This window comes from Maylandia zebra, linkage group LG4, assembly GCF_041146795.1.
Source record: "Maylandia zebra isolate NMK-2024a linkage group LG4, Mzebra_GT3a, whole genome shotgun sequence".
In the NCBI taxonomy this organism is placed as follows: domain Eukaryota; kingdom Metazoa; phylum Chordata; class Actinopteri; order Cichliformes; family Cichlidae; genus Maylandia; species Maylandia zebra.
In genome coordinates, this window is record NC_135170.1 from 23,534,857 (window position 1) to 23,559,759 (window position 24,903).

Sequence of the window (24,903 nt, forward strand, 5' to 3'; positions counted from 1 at the left end):
AAAACCAAAATAATTCCAAACGCCAGATCTGAATGAGAGTGGGGGAGGTCCATGTTGCAAGGAGAGCTTAACTTCTGTCTCGCTAGCTTGCCCTGCGCTCTTCCTTCTGACGATGCTGTCTGTGTTGAGCGCTCAGTGGATCTGCATTCGACTACTCCGCCTAGGCTGCACTGTCGAGCCTAGGCGGAGTAGTCGAACGCAGATTCACTGAGCTCTCAACACAGACAGCATCGTCAGAAGGAAAGTTGATAAAATAAATTACAAATTTTGTATTGTTCGATACATATGCGTACCGAACCGAAAGCACTGTATCGAACGGTTCAATATCAATACGAATATCGTTGCACCCCTAATATTTATTTATAGTAGTTTCATGTTGACCTTTCACCCTTTTTAAATGCTTGACCTGCATGTCAAGCAGTTCTGTCCTACTCTATTGCTGATCACATTATTCAGAACTATAGTTCTACACATTGTGTTCATAGAACAGGTCCTTTATCCTCTGTGTCACTCATGCTCTTTAGCATTTTAGCTTTATAGTTGCTGCTTATTATTCTACATTGATTCCTTTAAGGAAGAGTTTTTTGCATGTTTGCCAGTTATGCCATGTTATGAATGAAATCACTGGCAACACACCTATTGCTGTTAGTGAGTTACCCGCACATTGTTTGCATCCTCTGGTGTGCCTGTCAAGCATCAACACCCTTTATGGCTTGCACATGTTTAATACAGAAAGATTCACTGTGAAATTAATTTGTCGCTGTGTTTGATTTGTCAGCAGGCCCAGCAGTCTTTAGTCTGTCCTCCTGTCAGGTTCATTCAAGCTTTGTGTCCTCAGAATTGTTTGTCTGACACTTGAAGATAGAACTTTATTTTTCTGCTCTTTATACTTTTACTAGGCCTCGAAGCTCTGTCCTGCTTCAGAGGATTTTCTCAAAATTATGGACTTGTCCTTTCCTGCCTTGATCTTAATTCCTTTTGTCCCCTGTTCTCTCCCAACCCCCGTAATCCCTTGGGTTCTTCTCCCCAGGCCAAGTCGTGTATCTGTCACATGTGTGGCGCCCACCTGAACCGACTCCACTCTTGTCTCTACTGCGTCTTTTTTGGCTGTTTTACAAAGAAACACATCCACGAACACGCAAAAAACAAGAGACACAATCTAGGTAAGTTGCTCACTCTCACGCACTCTAAGACCCTAGTTGGTTATATTTAAATTATTCTCACGACCAGTGGCAAAATAGATGCTGACTGCATTGCATTACAGTTCCTGTGGGAGTGCCTAGTCCCAGTCACATTTAAACTGGCAGTCTTCTTCAGCAAGGGGATGGTAGACTTTTGCTAATCTTGTGCTACCAAAAAGAGTAGCTTCAACATTACATACCAATTATGCTAAATAAGACAAAGGTATTAAAGAGCAAGATTTTGACATCACCCTGATGAGCACAATTAAATGTGGGAACAACAGAGACAATAGAACAGTTTTGTACACATCTTAATGGCTTTAATTGATTTAATCCATTTCAGCAGTTTGGTCACACACACACAGACACACACACTCCGTCCTGTGTGCGGGGATGCGGTCTTAATTAGCGTTGAGCTTTCCACAGGTGCCTCCCTGACACTGGCACTCTGTTCCTCTCTACCTCTAATCAAATTAATCCAAACTCCCTTGTCTGCTCCACTGCTAGATGTCAAGCTCCCTTCTCAGTGCTCTGTACCCATCATTTTCACTTCCCGTTCTTAGCAGGCTCACTCACAGGACTTTGCTCATGCCTTCTTTGTCTGCTTATTTTTCTATCAACCTCATTTCCCCACCTCTTCATCCTCTTACTGTTTTGCTCTTATGCTTTACTCATTTCAGCACGAGTGCTGAAATGCTTCTCATGCCTTATGCAGGACCTTGTCTTCCTCCTCTCTCTGCCACTTGTATTATTCTAATTTTTCTTCATTAACCGGGTGCTGTTGTATGCAGTGGAGCATCCTGTTTCTATATATATTTTACTGTCTTTTCTTATTTCACGCCCTTGCAAAACACTGAGCAGCACATATACACCGGTTGGTTTTTCTACATGATGCATTAGCTCACCTTCTTATTGTGAGTAGCGCCAAAAACAGAAAGATGTCCGGTTAATCTAAAAATAGGTTGTCACAGCAACAGAGCTGAAATATTGTTGCTGTGGAGTTTGAAAATGGAAGAAGTTGGGTTGTGTTAATGGGAAGCACAAGTGGGGGTGGTAGACAAATACACCTTTTCCATCACTGCCTGCCTCACATCTGTCATTTTTCTAGTGGAAGCAATAAGATGGTAACACTTGGTTTTATCAGTGGTTTTAGACAGCAAAATAATCATTTTAACCCCCCCCCCCCCCCCCCCCCCCCCCAAAAAAAATGTCTATTACTGTACAAAAAAAAAATACTTATAATTTGATTGCAATCTAATACTCACTCTCTTTCCCCCTCCTTCCTTCCTACAGCAATAGACCTATTATATGGTGGAATATATTGTTTTGTGTGTCAAGACTACATTTATGACAAAGACATGGAGCAGATTGCCAAAGAGGAACAGAGGAAAGCATGGAAATTGCAAGGTATAGCATTCTGTTTTCATTAATACAGTTTTCTTTCTTTTCTCTTTTTTAAACTAAAGCAGCCTGGTAATCTCTGCCCCGTCACATTTGTCCACAGGCATAGGGGAGAAGTACACGACGTGGGAGCCGACCAAGAGGGAGCTAGAGTTATTACGACACAATCCAAAGCGGAGGAAAATCACTACAAACTGCACCATAGGTGGGCAATCGATTGCACTGTTTATTCTGCACGTCTTAATCTGCACAGCTTTTCTTCTCATCGTAGTTGTGATTGCTGTGGGTTTTCTCCATGGCTCTTTGTGTGTTTGTGTACGTGTGTGTGCGCGCAAGTGTGCTTGGAGTCACTCATGCATTTAGGTGTAATATTCAAGGTCAACCAGACTGGGCAGCCCCGCAGGCAGTGGACTGGGAGAGGCAGGACACAGTGTTCCCTCTCAGATATATGCACACTACATCAGAATGTGTGTCTATCTCTACCCAGAGCTTGTTTTCTCTTTGTTCCTTTTTTGGAGTTATCTCTTGCCATGCTTTTACCCCTCCTGTTGTTTCCATTGTGTCTCTAATTTTGTACATGTAGTAATTTACCCTTTTTCCCCGCCCCGTCTCCCACCAGCCTTCACTCTCTTTATACCTTCAAACAATTTGCTTGGTCAACCTGACTGGGCAGTGGAACTGGTGTCTTTATGTGTGTGTGCCCACCATGACCAGTCTAAATTGTTTAGGCGCTCACTGAGCACTCTTATCAAGAACCAAACCTTGGTCAGTTGGATTAGACCCAAGATCTAGCTGTGTCTCACCTGTTCTTCTGGCCATCATTTCTCACTCTAAATGAATTCATTCAAAGCTTTGGGAACACATCCAAGTTGCACACAGTGTTGCTGGCATACCTGACCCAACACCATATTAACTTTTCAGCCAAACAAAAATGGATCACAAAGCATTGGTGGCTTTTATGCATAACTTCATTATGTTTAAATACATGAACCAGCCTTTTATATATCAATCTAGTGTTAAAAACCAAATCTAACTCAATTTATTAAATGTAAAAGAAGTGTTCAAACCTTTTACTTGACTTTATATTCTTACAAGGTGCATTTGTTTCACAATTTACACTACATGCCAGTACAAAAGCGTGACATCCAATTAACTCTTCAGAGCTCTGTGATTAAAATTCTGTCGAGCCACAGCTCAGGTTAAAGGCATAAAAGCAACGCGTATTCCCAGTACCATAGAATTTTGATGTGTGTCATCTTCAGAAGTCCTTTGTAGGGATATATCCCTCAGTAAAAGACACATGACAGCTCACAGAGTTTACCAAATGCCATTTAAAGGACTCTGAGATAAATATTTTACTTTCTGGAAAGAGCTCTTAGTGAACATGAAGCACTGCTCATCTTCTGGTCACACCTCCATGGTAGAGCATGGTAGTAGCAGTATGATACTATGGAATTAGTTCTTAATAACAGGCCCAGGGAAACCCAATACAACTCAGTGAGTGATGAATAGTAAGTAATACACCTTTTAGCATGAAGATAACCCAAAGCTAACGGCTAAAACATTGCTGAATTGGGTTTGGAATAACTGTCTGGCTAAGTTGAGCGAAAGCTTAGACTTTAAAATGAGAGAGCATTGAAAAAAAGAAAAAGACTTGTAAATAGTTTATGTACTGAATTATTTTTTGAACAAGGAAGTTCACTGTAGTCCAAAGATAAATATGATTTAAAAATCTCTTCATCGTCACCAGTGCGAATTGGAGTCACTGCTGTGTTTAACCTTCAAAGCCCTGATGTTCTCCCTCTTCTTTTATTCCCTTTTTGTTCCGCAGGTTTACGAGGGCTAATAAATCTGGGCAACACGTGCTTCATGAACTGCATCGTTCAGGCTCTGACACACACACCACTGCTACGAGACTTCTTTCTCTCCGACAGACACAAGTGCGAGATGCAATCAAACTCCTGTCTGGTGTGTGAGATGTCGCAGCTCTTTCAGGAGGTACGACGCACAGTCGACATGTGCAAACTTGTTAGATAGGTTTGGTAAATGGCACAAAGAAAATGGGTTTGTGAATGTTTAGTTTTTTATCATCTTTTTTTTTTGTGTACACAGCTATAATTTTAGAGATTTTTAACAACCATGCAATACAGAATGTTTTCTCTGCCATAAAAGGCTGAGTCACTCTTGTGCTCTTTTGTCAAGTCCAAAGAGGGAGGCAGAGACAAGGGAAGAAATGCTGCCTGAAAGGAATGTAGAGTGCAACATACAATGCAGTAATTATACACCTTTATTGAATCTGCTCAGCCAGATTTAAATTACGTAGCCCTTAAAAAGTCTTAACTGTTTATTCTTCATGCAACAGAAAATAGGCATTTTACATCTAATAAACTCAACCCAGAGTCTTACGTAATGACTGCCTGCTCTGCTCCCACACTGTCTCACTTCCTTCTTACATCCTCTCATTTGCAGTGTATATGGGCACACAGTTGGCAAGTGGTGTTATAATATATAACGAGTTGAATCATCAGCCCCCCACCTCCGCAACACACACAGACATGTCTGTCCTGTCTCAGTTAGCTGAACTGTTCAGTTGTATTTCACATGAAGTGTCTTTGAGGCATACAATTCAGGATTTTACATTTAAACAGTCCCGGGCACGTGAGCAGTCTTTTTTTTTTTTTTTTTTTGTGCCTAAGCCTTGTTTCATAGGTTACATCCAGCTCCCCTCTGTATCTTCATCAAAAGTCATCTTGTGGCTCTGTAGGCACCTGCGTGATCTCAGGCAGCTTTTTTGGATTGAAAAGGGGAGGTGTGGCCTGCTTTGATCAGCGACTCTCTCCTCTTCCTCTCCCCTATTCTTGTCTTCGTGTTGTCGCGTAATTCGTTTGTCAGCCACCTTCAGACTGCCGAAAAGGAGAAGAGTCTGTAAGATTCAAAAAGAGACGTCAGCTCAGCATTTTTTTTTTCTTTCACCGCTCAATCAGACTTCAGAGAAAACTGAGGAGTATAAAGCGACGTGCGCGCATTATCCGCACGTCGAGATGTGAGATCCTCTGGCATTAATGAGGTCTTGTTGGAACTTCGTTGCACTGTTTTTGCACCCTGCCGGTACTTGCCTTGTCACTTGCTTGTCCATCCTGACCTGCCCTGAATTCTCAGTCCAATTTCAACAGCAAGCCAGAGATCTCCAGCACATAACAGATGGATATTTTTGCTGCACACTCTCCCTGTTTTTCCCCCACCCATCTGCTTTGACTTGCCTCTGTTGTGTCTTACACTTTCCCTCTCTGTGGATTTGCTGTCATCAGAGCTGGTTCTGTTTTGTAACTTTTGTTAGAATTCATTTATATCTGGCAAGACCTGTTGAATGAAGTGCTTACAAAAGAGCCAAAAGAGACTGGAATGAAGTGGATAAAATAACACACCTAGTAACACCTGGAAAAATAGGCTAACCACCTTTCTTCTTCACCCTCACCCACCTGTCCCATCTTTCATCCCTTCTCCCAGTTCTACTCGGGCCACCGTTCGCCCCACATTCCATTCCGGCTGCTGCACCTGGTGTGGACTCATGCACGCCACCTCGCAGGCTACGAGCAGCAAGATGCCCATGAGTTCCTCATTGCAGCATTGGATGTACTGCATAGGCACTGCAAAGGAGACACTATCAGTAAGTCGTCCTTAAACACAATTAGTTTAATGGGTTTATTTATTTTTTGAGTTTGTGGCCCATAAATACTTTAGTTTGAAATTCCAGTTCGACTTAAGTGAGTAAACGCAGGTAAAAACAGTGTCGGCTGAGATTGAGGGGAGTGTTAGGAGACAGAGCCACCTACTGTCTCTGATCTGGCATATCGAATTATACCTAAAATCTACCGACAGACAACAGTGCCTTACTTCACTGGAAACATACTGAAGGAGACTTACAATGTACCAACGGGACAGCAAGCAAGTAGTGTAAGGAATGTCAATAGGCCCTGCTGCAGTGCAATGACAGGTTGACTCAGTCATAGCCACAACGGAAAGGCTTACCCTGATTGGCTAGAGAGAATAAAGAGCTGTGAAGTGGGAGTGAGGCACTGTGAAGCTTTTAAATGTGCTAAAGAGGTGGGCAGTGTGCAGTCATGTGTGTTCATATTGTCTCCTCTCTCTGGTCAACAGACGACAATGGCAAGAAAGCCAACAATCCAAACCACTGTAACTGCATCATTGACCAAATCTTCACCGGGGGCCTGCAATCAGATGTTACCTGTCAAGTTTGCCAGTAAGTGTGTGTGTGTGTGTGTGTGTGTGTGTGGGGGGGGGTCAGATAAAACCCCCGTCATGATGCAATGGAAAGGGACTGCCGAAAGACAATCCCACTCGAGATGTTCACTAAGCATTCATGTTGAAGCAGCATCACGCCTTCTGTCTTTTTTTCCCTCCAACATTTACTCATTCATGCATCCTCCACATATTCCTGTCATCTTCAAGTAGTGGGGGAACCATTGGTTTTTGCGCTCTTATTCAAAGACCCAGTCCCTGCAGAGCTGCTTTAATGGAGGTTGTCTAGACAGCAGCGCAACCCAAGCATTGCCTGCTTCCCCCTAGAGCTGTCCTGTCACATTAACACTAGCACGCTGCACTGAACTGGAAAGCACCTCACCCAGACTTGCAGGCAAGCCCAGCCCAGCTTACTGTGACATTACCTGCCTCCACTGTGAAAGTAGAGACTGCTGATGCAGAGCTGCTCATGACAGTGCATCACCGTGGCAGTAAATCACGCCCCTTCATAATCATTAAAATCACTTTTTGAATATAATGGGTAAGCTCTTAAGCAATAAAATGCATCAGCAAAGGCTTTCAAACTAAAGTAGTGCCATACTGGTGTCAAATTACTGCAGAGCTGATCTCCTATTGCCATAAATGCATGTCTGCTTGCCTTGCTAGCCACCCACTGGTTGCTCTGGGTATTGCAAAACCATGACTCATCTAACCAACATTGATAATGTTTGGCAGCCCACCCCTGTGCATATATATTTATGTATACTCTACACATTTTGCACTTGAGGCCTCTGTTTTGCCTGGGCTGCAGTCCATCACGCTTATTGGGCTGTAATAATACAAATTCTTTACGCAAAGCCATTTTCTTTGACGTAACACATCATTGAATTGCAGATGAACCCGGAACAACTGTGTAGACATTATTCACATGCGCACATTCAGTCTTCCATCAGCCTTAAACAAAGACATGATCAGAATCTCAAGGGGGCTGTGGGAGTTTAATCTTACTCGTTACCATCTATGTCATCATCCTGCCAAGTGACGCCAAACTACACAAAGCCACACACTAATAGTTAAACATTATAATTGAACTCCCTTCTTCTTCTTCTTTTTTCCCCTGTAGTGGGGTTTCCACAACGATAGACCCTTTCTGGGACATCAGTCTGGACCTTCCTGGCTCTTCCACGCCTTTTTGGCCCCTCAGCCCTGGAGGGGATGGAAGCACAGTTAATGGCGAAAGTCACCTGTCAGGATCCACCACGCTCACAGACTGCTTGCGCAGGTATATATTCATTCATTCATACATAAGGTTCAGTCCAGGTTCCCCAGGAGTGCTTTCTTTTGCTTTGTGTTTTTTAATGCAACACTTTAACATTTTGAAAAACTGTTTAAAGCCACTGAAAAAAAGGCCTGCTGGAAAACTCCATATAAGGTGCAGATACTCCCTGTTTATGTCTAGACATGGAAAACTGATATTATGGATTATAGTGGCAGCGGCAGGGCCAACTGGCAGCATGGTGCTGGAATTAGTTATACTGTCACCTGCTGATTTTGCAGGCATTTTGCATTTTAAGTGTTTTTTGACATTTTTATGTAAATGAAGGTTTGTTTGTTTTGTGTTTTGTTTTTTAATAAATGTTTCTGTGGGCATTTTTTCTCTTTTGGAGTGTCAAAGAAGAACATTTTTTCTTGATTTTAAAAATACTTGTGGATGTGTCAGTGAGTGTGATGTAAAATACATAAACAAAAAGCAAAAGCAAACCAAAACCCTTCTCAGGTTGGATGCTACATGTTTATCGGGCTCCTAGTAGGCATATTAATCTGCGCTGATTTAAAAGGAAATAAGCTTTTATCAGTCCACCTGCATCTTTTCAGGAGCAGTCAGACATTCACCCCACCCCTGCACATGTACAGGGGGTCACATATAGTTTCTATTCAGGCACAACAGCCGTGTTATCCTTGAATCTCATCTTCTCCCATCACCAGGTTGACCAGGGAGTGTGACCTCTCATATCTCCTCTACTGCCTCTTCATTTTTTCAATTTGTTTTCCTCTTCTCCTTATCTTATTTCATTCTTTTCCCGTTTGCCCTCACTCTCTACCACTCACATTTGTCTCATCCTCCCCCTCTCTTTTTCTCACCTCCTCTCCTGCTGACTTTTTTTTTTTTACTGCAGCTTCTCACACATCTCTAGTTGCTGCAGCAAGTCTCTTAAAGCTACAGAACTGGTTGATGTTATTGCCATGGTGATAAAGGCGTTGACGACACCACATGGGCTTTTGCGTTAGGCAAACTGACATGCGTATGTGCTGCAGCAAAACCGTGCAAGCAGGCATATTATACAGACCTTCATGTTCTTCCACTGATACGGAGAACAGCTTAGTGCGCTCCACATTCAGAGGACATCTAACACAACCAGAAACACTCCACGCAGAAATCTTTCTTCCTGCTTCTCGCGTTTCATGCCTCCGTTCCATATCCATTTTCTGGCTGCACGTTTTAACACGTCATCTCTCCCCTCTCTCTTTATTGCATTCTTCACTCTGCAGGTTTACGCGACCTGAGCATCTAGGAAGCAGTGCCAAAATAAAATGTGGTGGTTGCCATAGTTACCAGGAGTCCACCAAACAGCTGACAATGAAGAAGCTTCCCATCGTAGCATGTTTCCATCTCAAAGTGAGTCACCCATGCGCTGCCAATTATCACTCGTTACATTGTCTGTCACTGTCTGACAGTTTGATTATTTAAGGCTAATCTGAGGATCTAACATTCGCACGTCTAATTTTGTCACCACTCCGAAATAGTTAAAAGAGCTGTGTGACTTAAAAGGAAAGTTCACCCTTAAAATCAAATGTGTGCATGTGTTGATGAGATTCCTGCATGCTTTTATATGTAATTGAGCTAATAAGTATTTCCTTATAATGCTAAGGTCTCATCCCCTAAAAACTTGAGCAGCAATTTGAGCAGTTTTATGTAGGAACTACTTTTCTTTCCATCGTGCTACCCATTTTTTTTTTTTTTTTTAGCTTTTTTGCTGCACGGAGGAGAATCTTGAACCTGCCCTCGCTCGTGACAGGATGTAAACATTAATGCCAAGCTATAAGGTTGACTAGCTCTGTGTTTCCTTTAGTTAGAGACTGCACTGCAGGCCAGAGGAAAACAAATGCATTTGATCTTGACGTGAACTTTCCCTCCTTTCCGCCTTCATGCCAATGCATTCTGCTGTTCAATTATCTGTACTTGTTCTATATTGCAGTGGCATTAATATATGATTCATTTTGCTCTGTGTGTATGCAGCCTTTCATCTGATGTCAGCAAGGTTCACATTATGCAGTGCCTTAGCTGGCTGGTACATGTGCGTAGGTGTGTTCATAATTCAATTTAGCCGTTGTTGCCTCCTACAGTGTTGCACCTTTGTGCAGTGTCCCAGGACATTTATGATTTTTAATGACTCATATGGTGCTCCATTATCTTCATGTTTTATTTATTGCAATACTGGAGAGCTATAATGTATTTGTAGGCTGCAGTAATGTTGTCTTAGATGGATATCAGCCTCACTTGTTATCTCATTACAAATATGGAAATGTTTGACAGCCAGGGTGGAAAACATACATTTCACTCATGTTTTTTTTTTTTGTTTTGTTTTGTTTTTTTGTAAAAATGATGCCTGTTAATTCTAAACATATAGTATTGGTTTCCCCACCCCCCGCCTCTCTCTCTTGCCACTTCTCCTTTTCCCGTCTCCCTTCTCATCAACCCTCTCTGGCCCTCTCCAGCGGTTTGAGCACTCTGCTAAACTACGGAGGAAGATCACCACGTATGTTTCCTTCCCCCTAGAGCTGGACATGACACCCTTCATGGCGTCCAGGTTAGATGATCGCTGAAGTCTACATGTTTCATTTCTACTACTAATGAGGCCCTCAGCTTTTCTTTTCATATATATTATAGTAAATATTTGGCAGCTAAGATCCAAATGGGGAAAAAATACTTTTCCTCGTATAGCCTTCACCTTCCCAATTCATTTATTACATTTCATGACATGCTTTGTGTAAATGCTCCCTAGTAATATACACTGTCACTAGAGCATGCAGCAGCAGTCTTGCCCCACCCCTGAATGTTGCATCCATTCAGCTCCGCTCATAGACTGAAACATCATTAGTGTTACAGGCAGAGAACCAACGTGCTTTCATTGATTGTAGTATTCTGCCACCTAGTGGATTTTTGAGGAAGTTTATACTTGCCTCAAACATTAACTGTCTTCTTTGTCTTTTACAGTAAAGAGAGCAGAATGAACGGGCAGTATCAACAGTCGGTTGATGTATTAAACAATGACAATAAGTGAGTACCTTGCATTAGCAAAATTCACGAAATATCACTAAATTATCAGCATTTGTTGCTGTATGACATCAAAGACTCTTACACAGTAGCACATGCTAATGACCCAAACCATCCGGCTGTGACTTCCCCTAATTAAATCAATTTGAAGCCTATTAAAAGCTGCTTAGTTTTCTTCATCCATTGCAGCTACAACTGCTTTAATTTTCCAGGACATTTATTGGGAAGATACTGTGTCGTTTGTGAAAATGTTTTTTCCTTAATATCTCTATAGTGTGAAAAATGACCTTAAAGTTTAATGGTACTGGGTTTTGAACCGAACGAGCTCATTTACTGGTGGGATGATGGGATATTCTTGCATTAAAAACTCAGTTTTTCCATTTCTTTTCTTTTTTCTTTTTAGGTATTCCTTGTTTGCTGTGGTCAACCACCAAGGCACATTAGAGAGTGGCCACTACACCAGCTTTATCCGCCAGCACAAGGATCAGTGGTTCAAATGTGATGATGCCATAATCACCAAGGCTAGCATTAAGGATGTACTCGATAGTGAAGGGTAAAAGTCAAAACACAACATTAGTGGTACACAGTCTGATACAGTGTGATACTGTAATTCATTTTGTTTTCTCTTTTCTTTCTAGGTATCTCTTATTCTACCATAAACAGTTCCTTGAGTATGAGTAGTCTTTGTGACCAATGACCATGAAGAACCACTTGCTTTTAAATGAGGCAGTCATGTGACTGGCGACAGGATGAAACACACAAAGCTACCTGAAACTTTCTGACTACCAGTCTGCTCCTCCAGTTCTTGAGGATGAAAACAAACAAACAAACAAAAAGAGATGTGTAAAATTACACATACTTTCAAAAGAAAACAAAACAAGCACTGAGCTACTTCTTGGCATCTACTTGACAAAACTGAATAAAGAGGAGGAGGAGGAGGAAGGGTCAGGCACCGCCAGTTCCAGGCTTGGGCAGAGGGAAGAGGCTCCACACCCCGTCGCTCTCTCTCCCTTCCCCTTCCTGCTGCAGGGGCAGAGTCTGAGCGTGACCGACTGTCACGCCGATTGGTCATATCTGGATTTTTTTTTCTCTCACAGTATTCTGACCCCACCCCCACACCCCACCCTCTGTCCCTCTCCACCTCCCACACACTCTCCATCTCTCTCCCATGGTGCTCTCATTTCAGCTGACCAAGCATTTAACTTAGTGATGATGGAGGACAGTATGTTGTCATATGCATAAAGGACTGAATGCAAAAAAAAAAAAAAAAAAAAGGACAAAAAAGGAAATATATAAATCAGCGTATTATGAACTTTGCAAGAACATTTTTAAACTTATGGTTATGATTCTTATCATTTGTGAATTTAGTTATGAAATACTGTATGAATCTAGTATACATCTATTTTTTATGGGCAAAGAAATAATGGGAGAGCTTGGAGACGCTGCCTTTGCCAGTAGCTGGGGAAGCGCTGCCATGGAAACTAAACAGATTTGGACCTGTGTGTTCTCATGTTTCATTATTTACTGTGTTGATTGTTTCATTTTTGTTTTTTAAAGTCTGGCTGAGGGCAGGGAATATCTTATTTTTTTAGCGACTCGTTGAATTTTTGTTTACTTGTTTTCTTTTCAGTGTCTTTAATTTTTTTTTAATTGTTATTTTCAGTACATTCATATGTTTCTTGCTGTCCTGGTACTGGAAATTTCTTTTTTTGTTTTGACGTATTATACTTTCATTCTTGTGGAATTGTTGGTATAATGATGGTGATGACTAATTGGCTCACCTTTTGCTGTTTAGAAAGTGTGTATGTTGAATGTGAGCTTTGGGTTTTTGTACTGTATGACAAGAAGATTCAATACACAAAACTACAGATCAGGTCCTGTAATATGTGAGGCTGATGTGTTCTCTTCGAGTTGAACACCTTGAATGTTTCTGTGCAAAGGAAAAAAAGAAGCCCTGTTAACAGCACTGCATGCGATTGGGCTCTCATGGTCTTATATGTGAAAAATTGCCCTTAGTAATGGCTCGAGGCTTGTTGCCCGTCATGATTTGTTTCTTCTGTACTTTTGGGTGAGAAGGCTGTTTGAGATTTCTAGTGGATTAAACACATTGCACATATATGGGCCCTGTGCGACCGCAGTCTGGCTCTGCATCCATCAGTATTAATCTTCTCCATGGCAACTGTGGATGGTGTAAACCAGTTTGGCTTACAGTATGTCTTGCCTCTGCAAACCTAGTGTTCTATTAAATTGTTTGTCAACTCAGACTTTAGGTAACACACATATGTGTCAGGGTTTTGTGGTCACTGATTGTGTGTATTAAAAAAAAATTGACGGATTGAAACTTGTATTTAAAAAAAAAAAAAAGAAAAGAAAAGAAAAGGGGGAAAAAAGAGGACCAGGGCCCTAACCAATCACAAAGTAATGCCACATAAAGAAGAAAAAAAGGAACCCCTGTTTGTTTAGCTGCTCTATTGAAAACCAACATGCATATCCTTTGGTCTCCTGCGTAACCTCAGCTCGTAGACAGTGAGGAATTTCTGAAGGGTGAAATTGAAGACTTCTGAAATGGTCACACTGTGGTTTTGTTCTGTGGTGGAGCAGTTGAGACCGCCCAAAGGACATTCAGGGACACAGCTGAAACGAAAAGGAAGAGGAGAGCTTCATTCGTTTCAGTGATTAAACTCAGAACAAAACTGGAATATGGATATGCTGTCTGTCTCATTTCTTTCTTTTTGTTTTTGTTTGCACATTAAAATATATTTTCAGAAGTGAAGCGCTGCCGTGCATGTACTGTTATAGAAGAACAAGGACAGAAACAAAAGTGGAGTCTCACTTTGTCAAAACTTAGACTGAACGCTGAAACACAGCTGATAGCTGATAATCACATGCCTAACTGATCAGATGTAGGCATGTGATTATGGCTCCACCTTGTGGTCACATTTAAAACCGCAACACAAAAAAAGAACAAGCCTGGTCATGGGCATTTAACCACATCCTGCACTAAAACAGCACATAAGATGAGGTTGTATCCCTTCACTACTTTACATTACTTCATTATTTATGACATAAGTGAAACTTGTCTCGTATTTATGATTTGCTAAGACAGTTATTTTGTGTTAATTTGTGTTAAGCGACTATAACTTCCGCCTAATTAAAACAGTTTAAAGTAAATTGGATTTTAATTTAACATTTTGTATCCTTAGAAAATTGGTTGAGAATTAAATGAGTGCACAAATCCCTCATCTCCATAAACACACATTAGGAAATAAGCCGTAGCCACCTTGTAACAATATTGAAACACAAGTCAGCGAGGTAGCGTATTAATAAAAATAAAGTCCGGTTATTACAACACCAAACGTGCTTAATTTTAGTGGGTATTGAGACCACTCACACATGCTTTGTGCAGTGTACTATAGTGGACTGAGCCAATGTGAGGTTCATGAGGGGGAGTTCAACTTTCAAAATAAATTATCTTCCAGTCTACATTTAAACTAATAGCTTTCATTGGGTTTAATAATATTTAACATGAAATAGTTATAATTTAAAGTGATAGCTTGATGATTGCAATGAGCGGTGCTATACCCCTTTAATTTCCACCCATGATTGCACTGACATGACCACATGTCAGTGCATGTCAGTGCAATGGACCCTCTCCCTCTCCAGGGAGGGAGAGGGTCCAATCAAATTTCCCCTTTAGCCACACCTCTGGATACCTTTGATATCTAAGTCCCAAACTCTTCATAAACAACCTCTGTGTTTACCTGCTCATTCATGCTGTGACAAAGGTCAGTTTTAAAAGACTGCACCAAATAATTTTTGAACATATTCTTTATTTAGTTTCAACACAACTATACACAATCTCATCTCATCTCATTAGATAACTATTTCACTTTAATTTAACTAAACAGGAGCTGGGAGAACATATATATCCCAAAATACAGGAATGGTAACATTCACAAAACAAAGAAAAGTGAAATAAAACACCAATAGAACAGGCAATGTAACCAATTCAGATATTTTAAAGGAAAAAATGGATTTTAAGAAATCAGCATTAATAAACAGCAGTAACACAGCTCTCCCTTGATATCTGCTACCATGATACTTAATGCAAGGTGTTTATTTTGCTCACACATACTAATACAGACTATAAGCTTTCACATGTATATCTGATGTGTTTGGTTTCATAGCTCAGAGATGGTGAGTTTTTTTCTTCTTCTTCAGTCTTCTGAGCAACATCTAGTCATAATGTATTCCTGGAGTCATCTCTCTATTATTGTCCTGCTATAAATGTTTCTATGCAACCAATACCAACTGGTCACTGTTGCTATAGAAATATAGGACACTAGAGGTGCTCCATGTCTTTCAATGCTAATAAGAAGTTACAATCCTGTTAACATATGCAGCAATAGTGCAGAGAGAGTGCCAGGCTGGATATGGAATTTGGTTAGTTATGGATGGGGTGTGACTAAGTGTGTGTGTGTGTGCACTTCTGCATATCATGTAAACACTCACACAAAGAAGTACATATTGAACTCGGCATGCTTAAGGCAGTAGTAACACGTATTTTACCTCTTGTTTGCTAGAGAGTGCTAGCTGACATGTTCACATCAACACATGGGCAGTCACGATTCTTCATGAATTAATTAAAATCTATCAGTAGCTTTGATGCTTTTGAAGAAACCTCCACATCTAATATAAATGTTTCATAAACACAAAGATAGTAATCCGACTATAGGAACAGAGAGGTCACGGGCTGCCAGAAGGAACTGTGGACTCCTGGAGCAGCACAATGACGATTTAAAAAGGAACACCACAGCCTCTTTAGGATAAGTGTTCTAGCCCTTCACAAATTCACAACACGCAGACACAAAGTGTTAGAAACCACACTCAAAATGTAGCCCCAAGACGCCACGGGGGACGATGGGTCAGAGTCAAAGGATACAAAGTGTTAACTAATAATATGTGATGTGGAAGCTCAGCCTCCAGATACAGGAACTGATTTAAGATATAGATCAAGTCATCTGTACCCTTTGATGCGCACTGCAGTTCCTGGGAAACCGGTGGACAGAAAAAATTGCAGTAAAATAACTATAAATAAGAAATTATCTTAACAGGTTTCAGGTTTGGAAAAAACATAATAAAAAGACTCTGGATTCATTCTTGATCATTTAGAAACAGCTCCCCCAAATTTAAGCTAATTGGTAATTATTACTTTGCAAACAATGACAGCAAGATTATTATATGGTAGATGTCGTTAAATAATAAGCAGTGTTGTGAAAAATCCAGTAAAACAGGAAGGTAACATTGCTCTATTTAATACCACCATGGTACTACAACCCTACGAAATGTCTATACATCTTAGCAGCACTTTGGTTAGAGGCTTGCTTGATAAACTGTCAAGCCAATACCCTTTAATGGGACCTAAATTATATATGTACATAGTGTAATGCAGGGAAAAAGTGACACAGGACTAAATATTTGGTGGCCTACTGAACATTCATATTTACATGAGATACATTTGTCTTCCAAGGAAAATCACTCACAAAAATAAGAAAAAAGTAGCTATTTACAGAACATAACGACACACAACAGCAGTGACATTCGTTATGTTCTACAGCTGTTTTGTACAAGACAGGATTGAGAGATTCATATATTTATATACATTTTCTGACTTTCTTTAAATACAGTTTCTATTTTGTTTACTGTCAAAATACTTCCCGAAAAGAAGCAAATAATCTGCAGTTACACAATATCTTGAGCACACTGTTCTCTTGTTATTTTCAGCCAATACAAAAATGTGTAAACTTGGCACAGCCTCTCTGCTATAAACTCTGTACATAGTGCTGGGTCTCTACTACACTGGTTAATTGGGCACATTTGCAATTGGGTGTTGACGTCTGTTTAGTTACTTCAGAGTTAATACACTCGGGACTGAGGAGATTAAATATGCATTTCATCCACAGCCTAAAGACAGCATTTATGAATTTGTGTTATTATGTTATAATAGATTTGCTTAGAACCTGATAATACATCAAGAGGGACACTGCAGTTTGGCATGCCTTTGATTTTTCCTCTGTGTTGATTTTTAATAAGTTTAATATTTAATAATGTTCTTCCTGATGAAACCTTAGAGAGATTGGTAACTGATGACTGTTTCTGAGAGTGTGTACATGAGTCCAATCAGCCGCCCCTCAGATGCTTGTCTGCAGGTCCCCATTGAGGAGAGTACTCTGGGTCTCCGTCGGGTCATTCATCATGCGAGATTTGTCCTGTCGGCTATCACTTCGATCAACCTCGTCCAGCCCTCCCACATTTTTAAGACACAGGACATTTTGGAAACTCTTCTTGAAGTTCTCTGATAAGAAGGCATAAAGGATGGGGTTAGCACAGCTGTTGGCATATCCTAGAACCACCACGAATGCAAAGGTACTTCTCAGAATCGGGGTGGTGCTGATGGTGCCCGTCACTGATGTGACGTTGAAAACGTAGAAAGGCAGCCAGCAGAAAACAAACACTGCCACCACGATGGACACCATCCGGGTGACTTTCCTCTCTGAGCGCTTCCTCTTGGAGGAGCCCACACGGATGCCCGAAGACTTCACCTTGATGATGATGCACAGGTAGCAAAGGCAGATGACCATGAGGGGCAGGAAGAAGCCTAGAATGAATGTGTAGAACATGAATGCTGTGTAGTAAGCCTCTTGAGGTTCAGGCCATACGATGGTGCAGAAGCAGCCATCATGCTTTGTAATTACACCACTGTAAATAACAATTGGCAGGTTAACCATCAGCGACACCCCCCACACTGCCAGATTGATAGTCTTGGCCATGCGTGGCTTCCTCCACTTTGTGGATTTAATGGGATGCACCACAGCCAAGTAGCGGTCAATACTCATGACCATCAGGCAGAAGATAGAAGTGAACTGGTTGAGGGAGTCGACGGTCATCACAACCCTGCATAGCACAGGCCCAAAAGGCCAGTGGACCAGGGCCAACTGGATGGCAATGAACGGCAGGCCAAGCATGAAGAGCACGTCAGCCACCGCCAAGTTGAGGATGTAGATGTTAGTAACTGTCTTCATCTTGGCGTAGCGCAGAATGACATAGATGACGAGAGCGTTTCCACACAGCCCCATAGCACAAACCAGAAAGTACATGCAGGTGATGACCACCGTGCTGGTTCTGTTGAAGCTGTGGTCTGTGTAGTTCCCGTGGGGGATGGACTCATTGTCCTGCATGAAGCTGTCGTACATGAGGTGCTCCGACAGGTTCGGAGGGGATGACGGGAAGATCCACGAGTCCATGACACCTCAGTCTCTCTGTGTCGCACTGATTATGACATCCCACCTGGACACAAGCACAAGAGAAGCTATGTTGCGGACAGATGATATGAGTGGCTATTATATGGCAGAAAACTGTCCACATGCGAGCACACGATGTAGCAATAAGAAAATTTGTATTTTTTCCACACGTATGGCCAGCAGTTTATATAGGGAATCTAATAGTCTACACCGTGATTATCTGTATCTCTGTTGAGAACAGACCTGAATAACAGCATGTCTTAGGAGGAATATCTTCTCATACAGAAGCTTAGATGCTGCTTTCTACCTGAGGTTAGACCTTTGCGCGTTTATTCGGTCAGGCTTACTGCTACCGAGGGAAATCACTCCACACCCCCTAAAGCCATGAGCTCTCCCGGGGGAAATTCTTTCATTTCACACGCTGCAAAACGATCAGCTGTGACAAGCCACCTTGGATTGGTTGTTGACACATTTCCCCCCCACCCCCCAATTTATTAGGGGGAAAGCATGGATGTAAATTTATCTCAGCTTAAGTAATTGAATGGGGGGAATCACGGCACTGCCAATAGCCTTGTTGCAGTGAGACTGAAGTGCTTTTCACTGCCAGTACACAGGAGGCAAACGTGGTCTGACAACTTAGTTTGAAGCCAAAAAGATAAGAGGTTTTATTATGCCAGTGCATCATTTTCTCCATAGCAGCAGGAAAGGTTGGACTCTGCCTGCAGTCTTGTATTTTGGTAAACAGCCGACCACATGTTACTGTTGTTCGGGTGCTTACACTGTTGTATTACCTATCACTTGGAAACTGGAAAAAGCACATTCCCATCGCAAAGAATAAACAAGATTAGTGATTAGTTCTATAGAGGCAGAGCACAGACACGATTAACATGGTGCCCAAAGCATTTGTGTAGATGAAAAATGAATCACCACCTAAACACTGCAGGTGTCTGGTATATTGTGGAAAAAATGCTGTGTTTGAGGCACTGTGCAAACTGAGCAACAGGTATTCTCTATCTCTCCCTATAACTTTTAAATCACGTCTTAAAACCCACTTTTATTCCTTGGCTTTTAACCTCAGTGAGACTTAGTTTCTTTTTTAATGCAGTAGTTATTTAATTAATGATTTCACTCTCCTTTTATTTGTTTTTTATTTATATCTCATGTAATTTTATTTTACAGTTCCAATGTACAGCACTTTGTGTCAGCTGTGGTTGTTTTAAAGTGCTTTATAAATAAAGTTGATGATGATGATGATGATGATAAAAATATACAGCCAAGAGCCAGCACAGGAAGAAAGGAGTCAGGAATGCAGTTTGCTTCCAGCAAAGATGGTAAAAAGAGTATTTTGTAGCTAAAAGCCTTCAGAAACCTGTTTTTGTTTTTTTTTAGCAGAAGACAAGACAATGACACAAATCTGGTTCAGAAAAGACAAACTGAAAGAGTGAGGTTAAGTCATTCATTAACAATATTAGGAAACTCTGTATACAAACAGGATAGGATATTGTTTGGTTATGTGTGTTGTGAAATTGCGCCTGTGTAAACAGTTAACAAAATTACCACAGCCCACGGAAAACGGGCGAGACATTTCTTTGGCTCAAGCACATTCAATTTCCCGTTTTTAATTCATTAATCCGTAAATCTGACTTCTCCTTTATTTTCGTACATTTTTAACACATCCCTATCAGTTGCTCTTGGAAGTTATTATCTTACCTGTAACTGGGCTTTTTTTTTTTCAGCATTCACAGAACACACCGCTTCTGTGTGGGTTCAAGTGTTTTAAGTGTCCACGGCAGGTTCATCTTTAAATATTCCCCAAGTTTGTCTCATGGGCGAGATGGAAAACCACTGCGTGATGCAAAATTTCGTTTTGCATTAAATCCGTACTGTATTGTGTGTTACGCAGCAAGAGAAAAGGAGACGGATGCCCTCGTGGTGTGGCGCGCGCAGTAACTGTCTCCGGCAGGCGGTCGCGGGGATGTTTAAGCAGTGCCGGGGAGGTGCTGAAGAGACTCACCTCTGAACGAAGAGGGACCGTCTACAATGATGCAGATAGCCAATCCCACATAAGATGGAGGTGATCTGCATGAAGCATGCTATAATTTAACGACTCTGGTGGCGAACGCCCTGCGCCACTGTGGATAGGATAGTTCTGGGATGTGACAATAAAGTTGACACCAAGACTTAAAGGAGGTCAGTTCATACCAGCTTATCATCCAGTTATCATTTGACTTTAACATTTTGGTTACAGGATCGAGGCACGAGTTCTTTTTCATGAAAAAGGTTATTTACTTATTTACTAAAGTTTATTTACCCGATCTACATTTTTTTTTTTTAATTTCAATTTTATGTAATTTCTGGGTAAAATATGTCAGAACGCATTTCCTTAAAGTCAGACTAGGATTGGCCAGGAGACGGTCTGTTGTCCCAAATTTTCCCGGAAGCTACAAACTCAGATTTTTGATTGCGCACAAAAAAAGGAGCTTACCTTTGTGGTGTAATTGCATTGTACAGTAGATGTTAATGCAGCCGGTCAGTGTAGTTAGGCTGATGGCAGCTAGAGGGCGAGACCGGTGTGTTTCTGTATAGAATGTTATGTTATGTGGGGCAGAGCAAGAACAAGAAAATAAAGTGTGGTTATGAATCGTACAGTGGACCCGCGTATAATTGAATAATACGACATGGTGTCAGAAGTCCTGTACTGATCCATATAACCTCGACTGAACGAACCTGTGTCTGGCGGAGCTCGCGGGATAACGAGGGGAGAATATGGCGGATGAGACTGCACAGAGAGCACCGGCGGGGCCGAGCGCGACATTCAGCATCCAGCCACCGGAATCCTTCGACTTTTCAAAACCGCAGGAGTGGTCCAAATGGATACGGAGGTTCGAGAGATTCCGTCTCGCCAGTAATTTGAACGTCAGCTCGGAGGAAAACCAAGTCAACACGTTGATTTACTGCATGGGAGATGAGGCGGACGATGTGCTTCGCGGTCTGAGTTTAACAGCGGAGCAAAGGACAACGTACGAGGGGGTACGTGATGGTTTCCAGGCTTTTTTCATTGTGAAGAAAAATGTGATCTATGAGCGCGCCAAATTCAATATGCGCCGACAGGGAGACAATGAGACAGTGGATGCTTTTGTGACAGCACTGTATGCGCTAGCAGAACATTGCAACTATGGAGTGCTACATGATGAGCTGATACGTGATAGGCTCGTTGTCGGTCTCACGGACAAACGGCTGTCAGAACGCATGCAGCTTGACCCAGATTTGACTTTGCAGAGGGCTATCAACATGGCGAGGCAAAGTGAAGAGGTAAAGCGACAACAATCCTCCTTGCGAGGTGACTCTAGAGGTGAGGCTAGCGATGCTAAGTCAGTAGATAGAGTGCATAAAATCAGTCGTAAGCCTGTTAGAACCAAACTGCTCCAGACTGATAGTCGTCAAGCTAAAACACGTGGATTCCGAGAAGATGGCAGAAAAGGGCCAACCTGTCAGAAATGTGGTGGCGCTCCATCCCATTCAAAGCAGGATTGTCCAGCGAATGAAGTGAAATGCCATGCATGTGGAAAGAAAGGACATTACAGGCGTGTATGCAGGGCACCAAAAACAGTGCATGAGGTTGAAGAGGATGAACACGGTTTGTTCCTGGGCAGTGTTAAGTGTGAGGGTGAGCCGTGGACTGTCGACTTAAGCATAAACAACAAAAACGTGTCATTTAAAATTGATACAGGAGCCGATGTGACAGTCCTACCCCTTAAGGTGTTTAAGGAGCTCTACAGACACAACCACCCCCCCAGTCTCCACAAATCAACCAAGGCTCTGCTGGGTCCCGGGAGGAGTCGTTTGGATGTCGTTGGTGTCAGTGAGCTTGCACTGAGGAAGGGAGACAAAGAAATACTTGAGGATGTCTTTGTCATCAGACACCTGCACACTGCTTTGCTGGGGAGACCTGCTATTAGCAAGCTGGAGCTTGTGGCTCGTCTGGAGAGCATAACTATAGAGACGCTTAAAAAGTGCTACCCAAAGCTGTGCAGTGGTCTCGGTGAAGTACGTCAGCCGTACGACATCAAACTGAAACCTGGAGCTCAACCTTTTTCCTTGAAGACGCCACGGAGAATCCCGTTGCCTCTGATGGACAAAGTTAAGCAGGAGCTGGCCCGTATGGAAGAACTAGGGGTGATCAGCAGGATTGAGGAGCCAACTGATTGGTGCTCAGGCATGGTGGTGGTACCGAAGAAGACAGAAGATGTACGCATATGTGTCGACCTTACACACCTCAATGAGTCTGTGTGTCGAGAGAAGTACATACTGCCATCGGTGGAGGAAACATTGGGCAGATTGGCTGGTGCCAGCATATTCAGCAAGCTGGACGCTAACATGGGGTTTTGGCAGATACCTCTGACGGAAAACTCAGCCAAATACACCACTTTCATCACACCGTTTGGGCGTTATTACTTCAAGAGACTGCCCTTCGGGATTGCTTCAGCACCGGAGCATTTCCAGAACAGGATGGTCACAGAGGTCACAGATGGTATGGAAGGGGTGGTTTGCCACATGGACGACGTGCTGGTCTGGGGCAGAACGCAGGAAGAGCATGACTCTCGCCTACACGCTGTGCTGGGCAGGATCCAAAAAGCTGGCATCACCCTGAACATTAACAAGTGCGACATCGCGAAACAGCAGGTGACGTTTTTAGGGCATGTTCTCTCAGCCAGCGGTATCAGCCCTGACCCAAGCAAGACCCAGGCTGTGAGGGAGATGAAGGAGCCACAAAGTGTGAGTGAGTTAAGGAGCTTTCTGGGAATGGTTAACCAGCTTGGAAAGTTTATCCCACAGCTCGCAGAGAAGGACAAACCTCTAAGAGACTTACTGTCTAAGAAAAACTGCTGGAGATGGGACATTGACCAGGCTAGAGCATTTCAGAACCTGAAAGATGCGCTCACATCACCGCCAGTGTTGGCCATGTATGACCCAAGCCGTGACTGCAAGGTGTCAGCGGACGCATCATCGTATGGCTTAGGGGGTGTGCTGCTTCAAAGATGGGACGAGGAGTGGAGACCCGTTGCCTACGCGTCACGCTCCCTCACTGCAACAGAACAGAGATACGCTCAGGTTGAAAAGGAGGCTTTAGGTCTGACCTGGGCTTGTGAGCGGTTCCGCAACTTTCTTATTGGCAAACACTTTCAAATGGAGACAGACCATAAGCCGCTGCTAAGTCTGCTGGGGGCACAAACTCTGGATGCGCTCCCTCCCAGAATTCAACGCTTTAGGATGCGCCTCATGCGATATTCCTACTCGATTTCGCATGTACCAGGCAAACACCTGTGGACAGCTGACACGCTCTCACGATCTCCAGTGAAAGCAAAAGAAACACTTCAAGACAAGGAGTTGTTGGAGAGCACAAATATTTACGTGGACATGTTGATGGACAATCTGCCAGCTAGCAACAATTTCTTGGAGCAGCTGAGAGAAGAGCTGGAGAGGGACAGCGTATGTGCTCGCGTGATGCAGCTGTGTGAGGAAGGATGGCCCACACATTTCAACAGCGAACCAGCGCTAAGACTGTACTGGGCAGAACGGGCGTTCCTCACCGTACATGATGGTCTGCTAATCAAAGGGGACAGGTTGGTTATACCTGCAACTATGAGAATTGATGTGCTCACCAGACTGCACGAAGGTCACCAGGGAGTGGTTAAGTGCAGACAGCGAGCACGACAGTCGGTTTGGTGGCCAGGGCTAAGCCAGCAGATAAATGAGCTTGTCCTTAACTGTCGGACATGTTGCCAAGTGAGAGAAAACCACACAGAACCGCTGATGCCATCACAGTATCCGGGGCGGCCGTGGCAAAAGCTAGGAGCCGATCTGTTTATGCTGAGAGGGAAAACCTACCTTCTTGTCGTGGATTATGCCTCAAGATTTGTTGAGATTGCCCCTCTCACACCTTCAAGGTCAGAGGACGCGATCCATCATCTCAAAGTGATTTTTGCACGACATGGGATCCCCGAGCAGCTGGTAACAGATAATGGGCCACAGTTTTCAGGGGCAGCTTTTGAGACATTTGCAAAAGTGTATGGCTTCTGTCACATTACAAGCAGCCCGAAATATCCCCAAAGCAATGGCGAAGCCGAACGAGCAGTTAAGACTGTCAAGAATCTATTGCGGAAAGCTGTTGATCCACACTTGGCTCTGCTCGCTTACAGAGCCACCCCACTGCAGAATGGCTATAGTCCAGCCCAACTCTTGATGGGGAGACGGCTTCGCACCACAGTGCCAATACTGCCATCTCTGCTAGACCCCGCACTTCCTGATAGTGTGGTTGTCACCCGGAGGGAAAAGGAGAGGAGGACTAAAGAGGCACAGTCATATAACCTTCGTCATCGCGCACGCAGCCTCGACAGGCTCACTCCAGGCCAAGAAGTGTGGA

At 42.7% G+C, this 24,903-nt stretch overlaps 2 protein-coding genes across 2 annotated transcripts in view; one reads left to right on the forward strand and one right to left on the reverse strand.

Annotated features, from left to right (window-relative positions):
• LOC101485380 (ubiquitin carboxyl-terminal hydrolase 22) overlaps window positions 1-13,877 on the forward strand; it is a 28,438-nt gene extending 14,561 nt beyond the window's left edge. The window contains exons 2-13 of the mRNA XM_004559400.4: window positions 1,031-1,163; window positions 2,475-2,588; window positions 2,686-2,787; window positions 4,414-4,580; window positions 6,090-6,249; window positions 6,741-6,843; window positions 7,966-8,124; window positions 9,393-9,519; window positions 10,620-10,711; window positions 11,119-11,181; window positions 11,582-11,731; window positions 11,817-13,877. Of these exons, the coding sequence (XP_004559457.1) occupies window positions 1,031-1,163; window positions 2,475-2,588; window positions 2,686-2,787; window positions 4,414-4,580; window positions 6,090-6,249; window positions 6,741-6,843; window positions 7,966-8,124; window positions 9,393-9,519; window positions 10,620-10,711; window positions 11,119-11,181; window positions 11,582-11,731; window positions 11,817-11,859 (1,413 nt within the window). The 3' untranslated portion in view covers window positions 11,860-13,877. The remainder of the gene's footprint in view (window positions 1-1,030; window positions 1,164-2,474; window positions 2,589-2,685; window positions 2,788-4,413; window positions 4,581-6,089; window positions 6,250-6,740; window positions 6,844-7,965; window positions 8,125-9,392; window positions 9,520-10,619; window positions 10,712-11,118; window positions 11,182-11,581; window positions 11,732-11,816) is intronic.
• A 1,111-nt stretch (window positions 13,878-14,988) lies between these two features.
• Window positions 14,989-20,610, reverse strand: LOC101485655 (somatostatin receptor type 2). The gene is made up of 2 exons (XM_004559401.3): window positions 20,190-20,610; window positions 14,989-18,525 (listed from the first exon to the last, which is right to left on the reverse strand). The coding sequence occupies exon 2, from the start codon at window positions 18,480-18,482 to the stop codon at window positions 17,370-17,372; it is 1,113 nt and encodes a 370-aa protein (XP_004559458.1). The 5' UTR covers window positions 18,483-18,525; window positions 20,190-20,610; the 3' UTR covers window positions 14,989-17,369.
• Between the last annotated feature and the right edge of the window lie 4,293 nt (window positions 20,611-24,903).

What these genes read in the sequence shown, in the direction of transcription:
- LOC101485655 (XM_004559401.3), bottom strand. Translation starts at nt 18,482, where the DNA reads ATGGACTCGTGGATCTTCCCGTCATCCCCTCCGAACCTGTCGGAGCAC.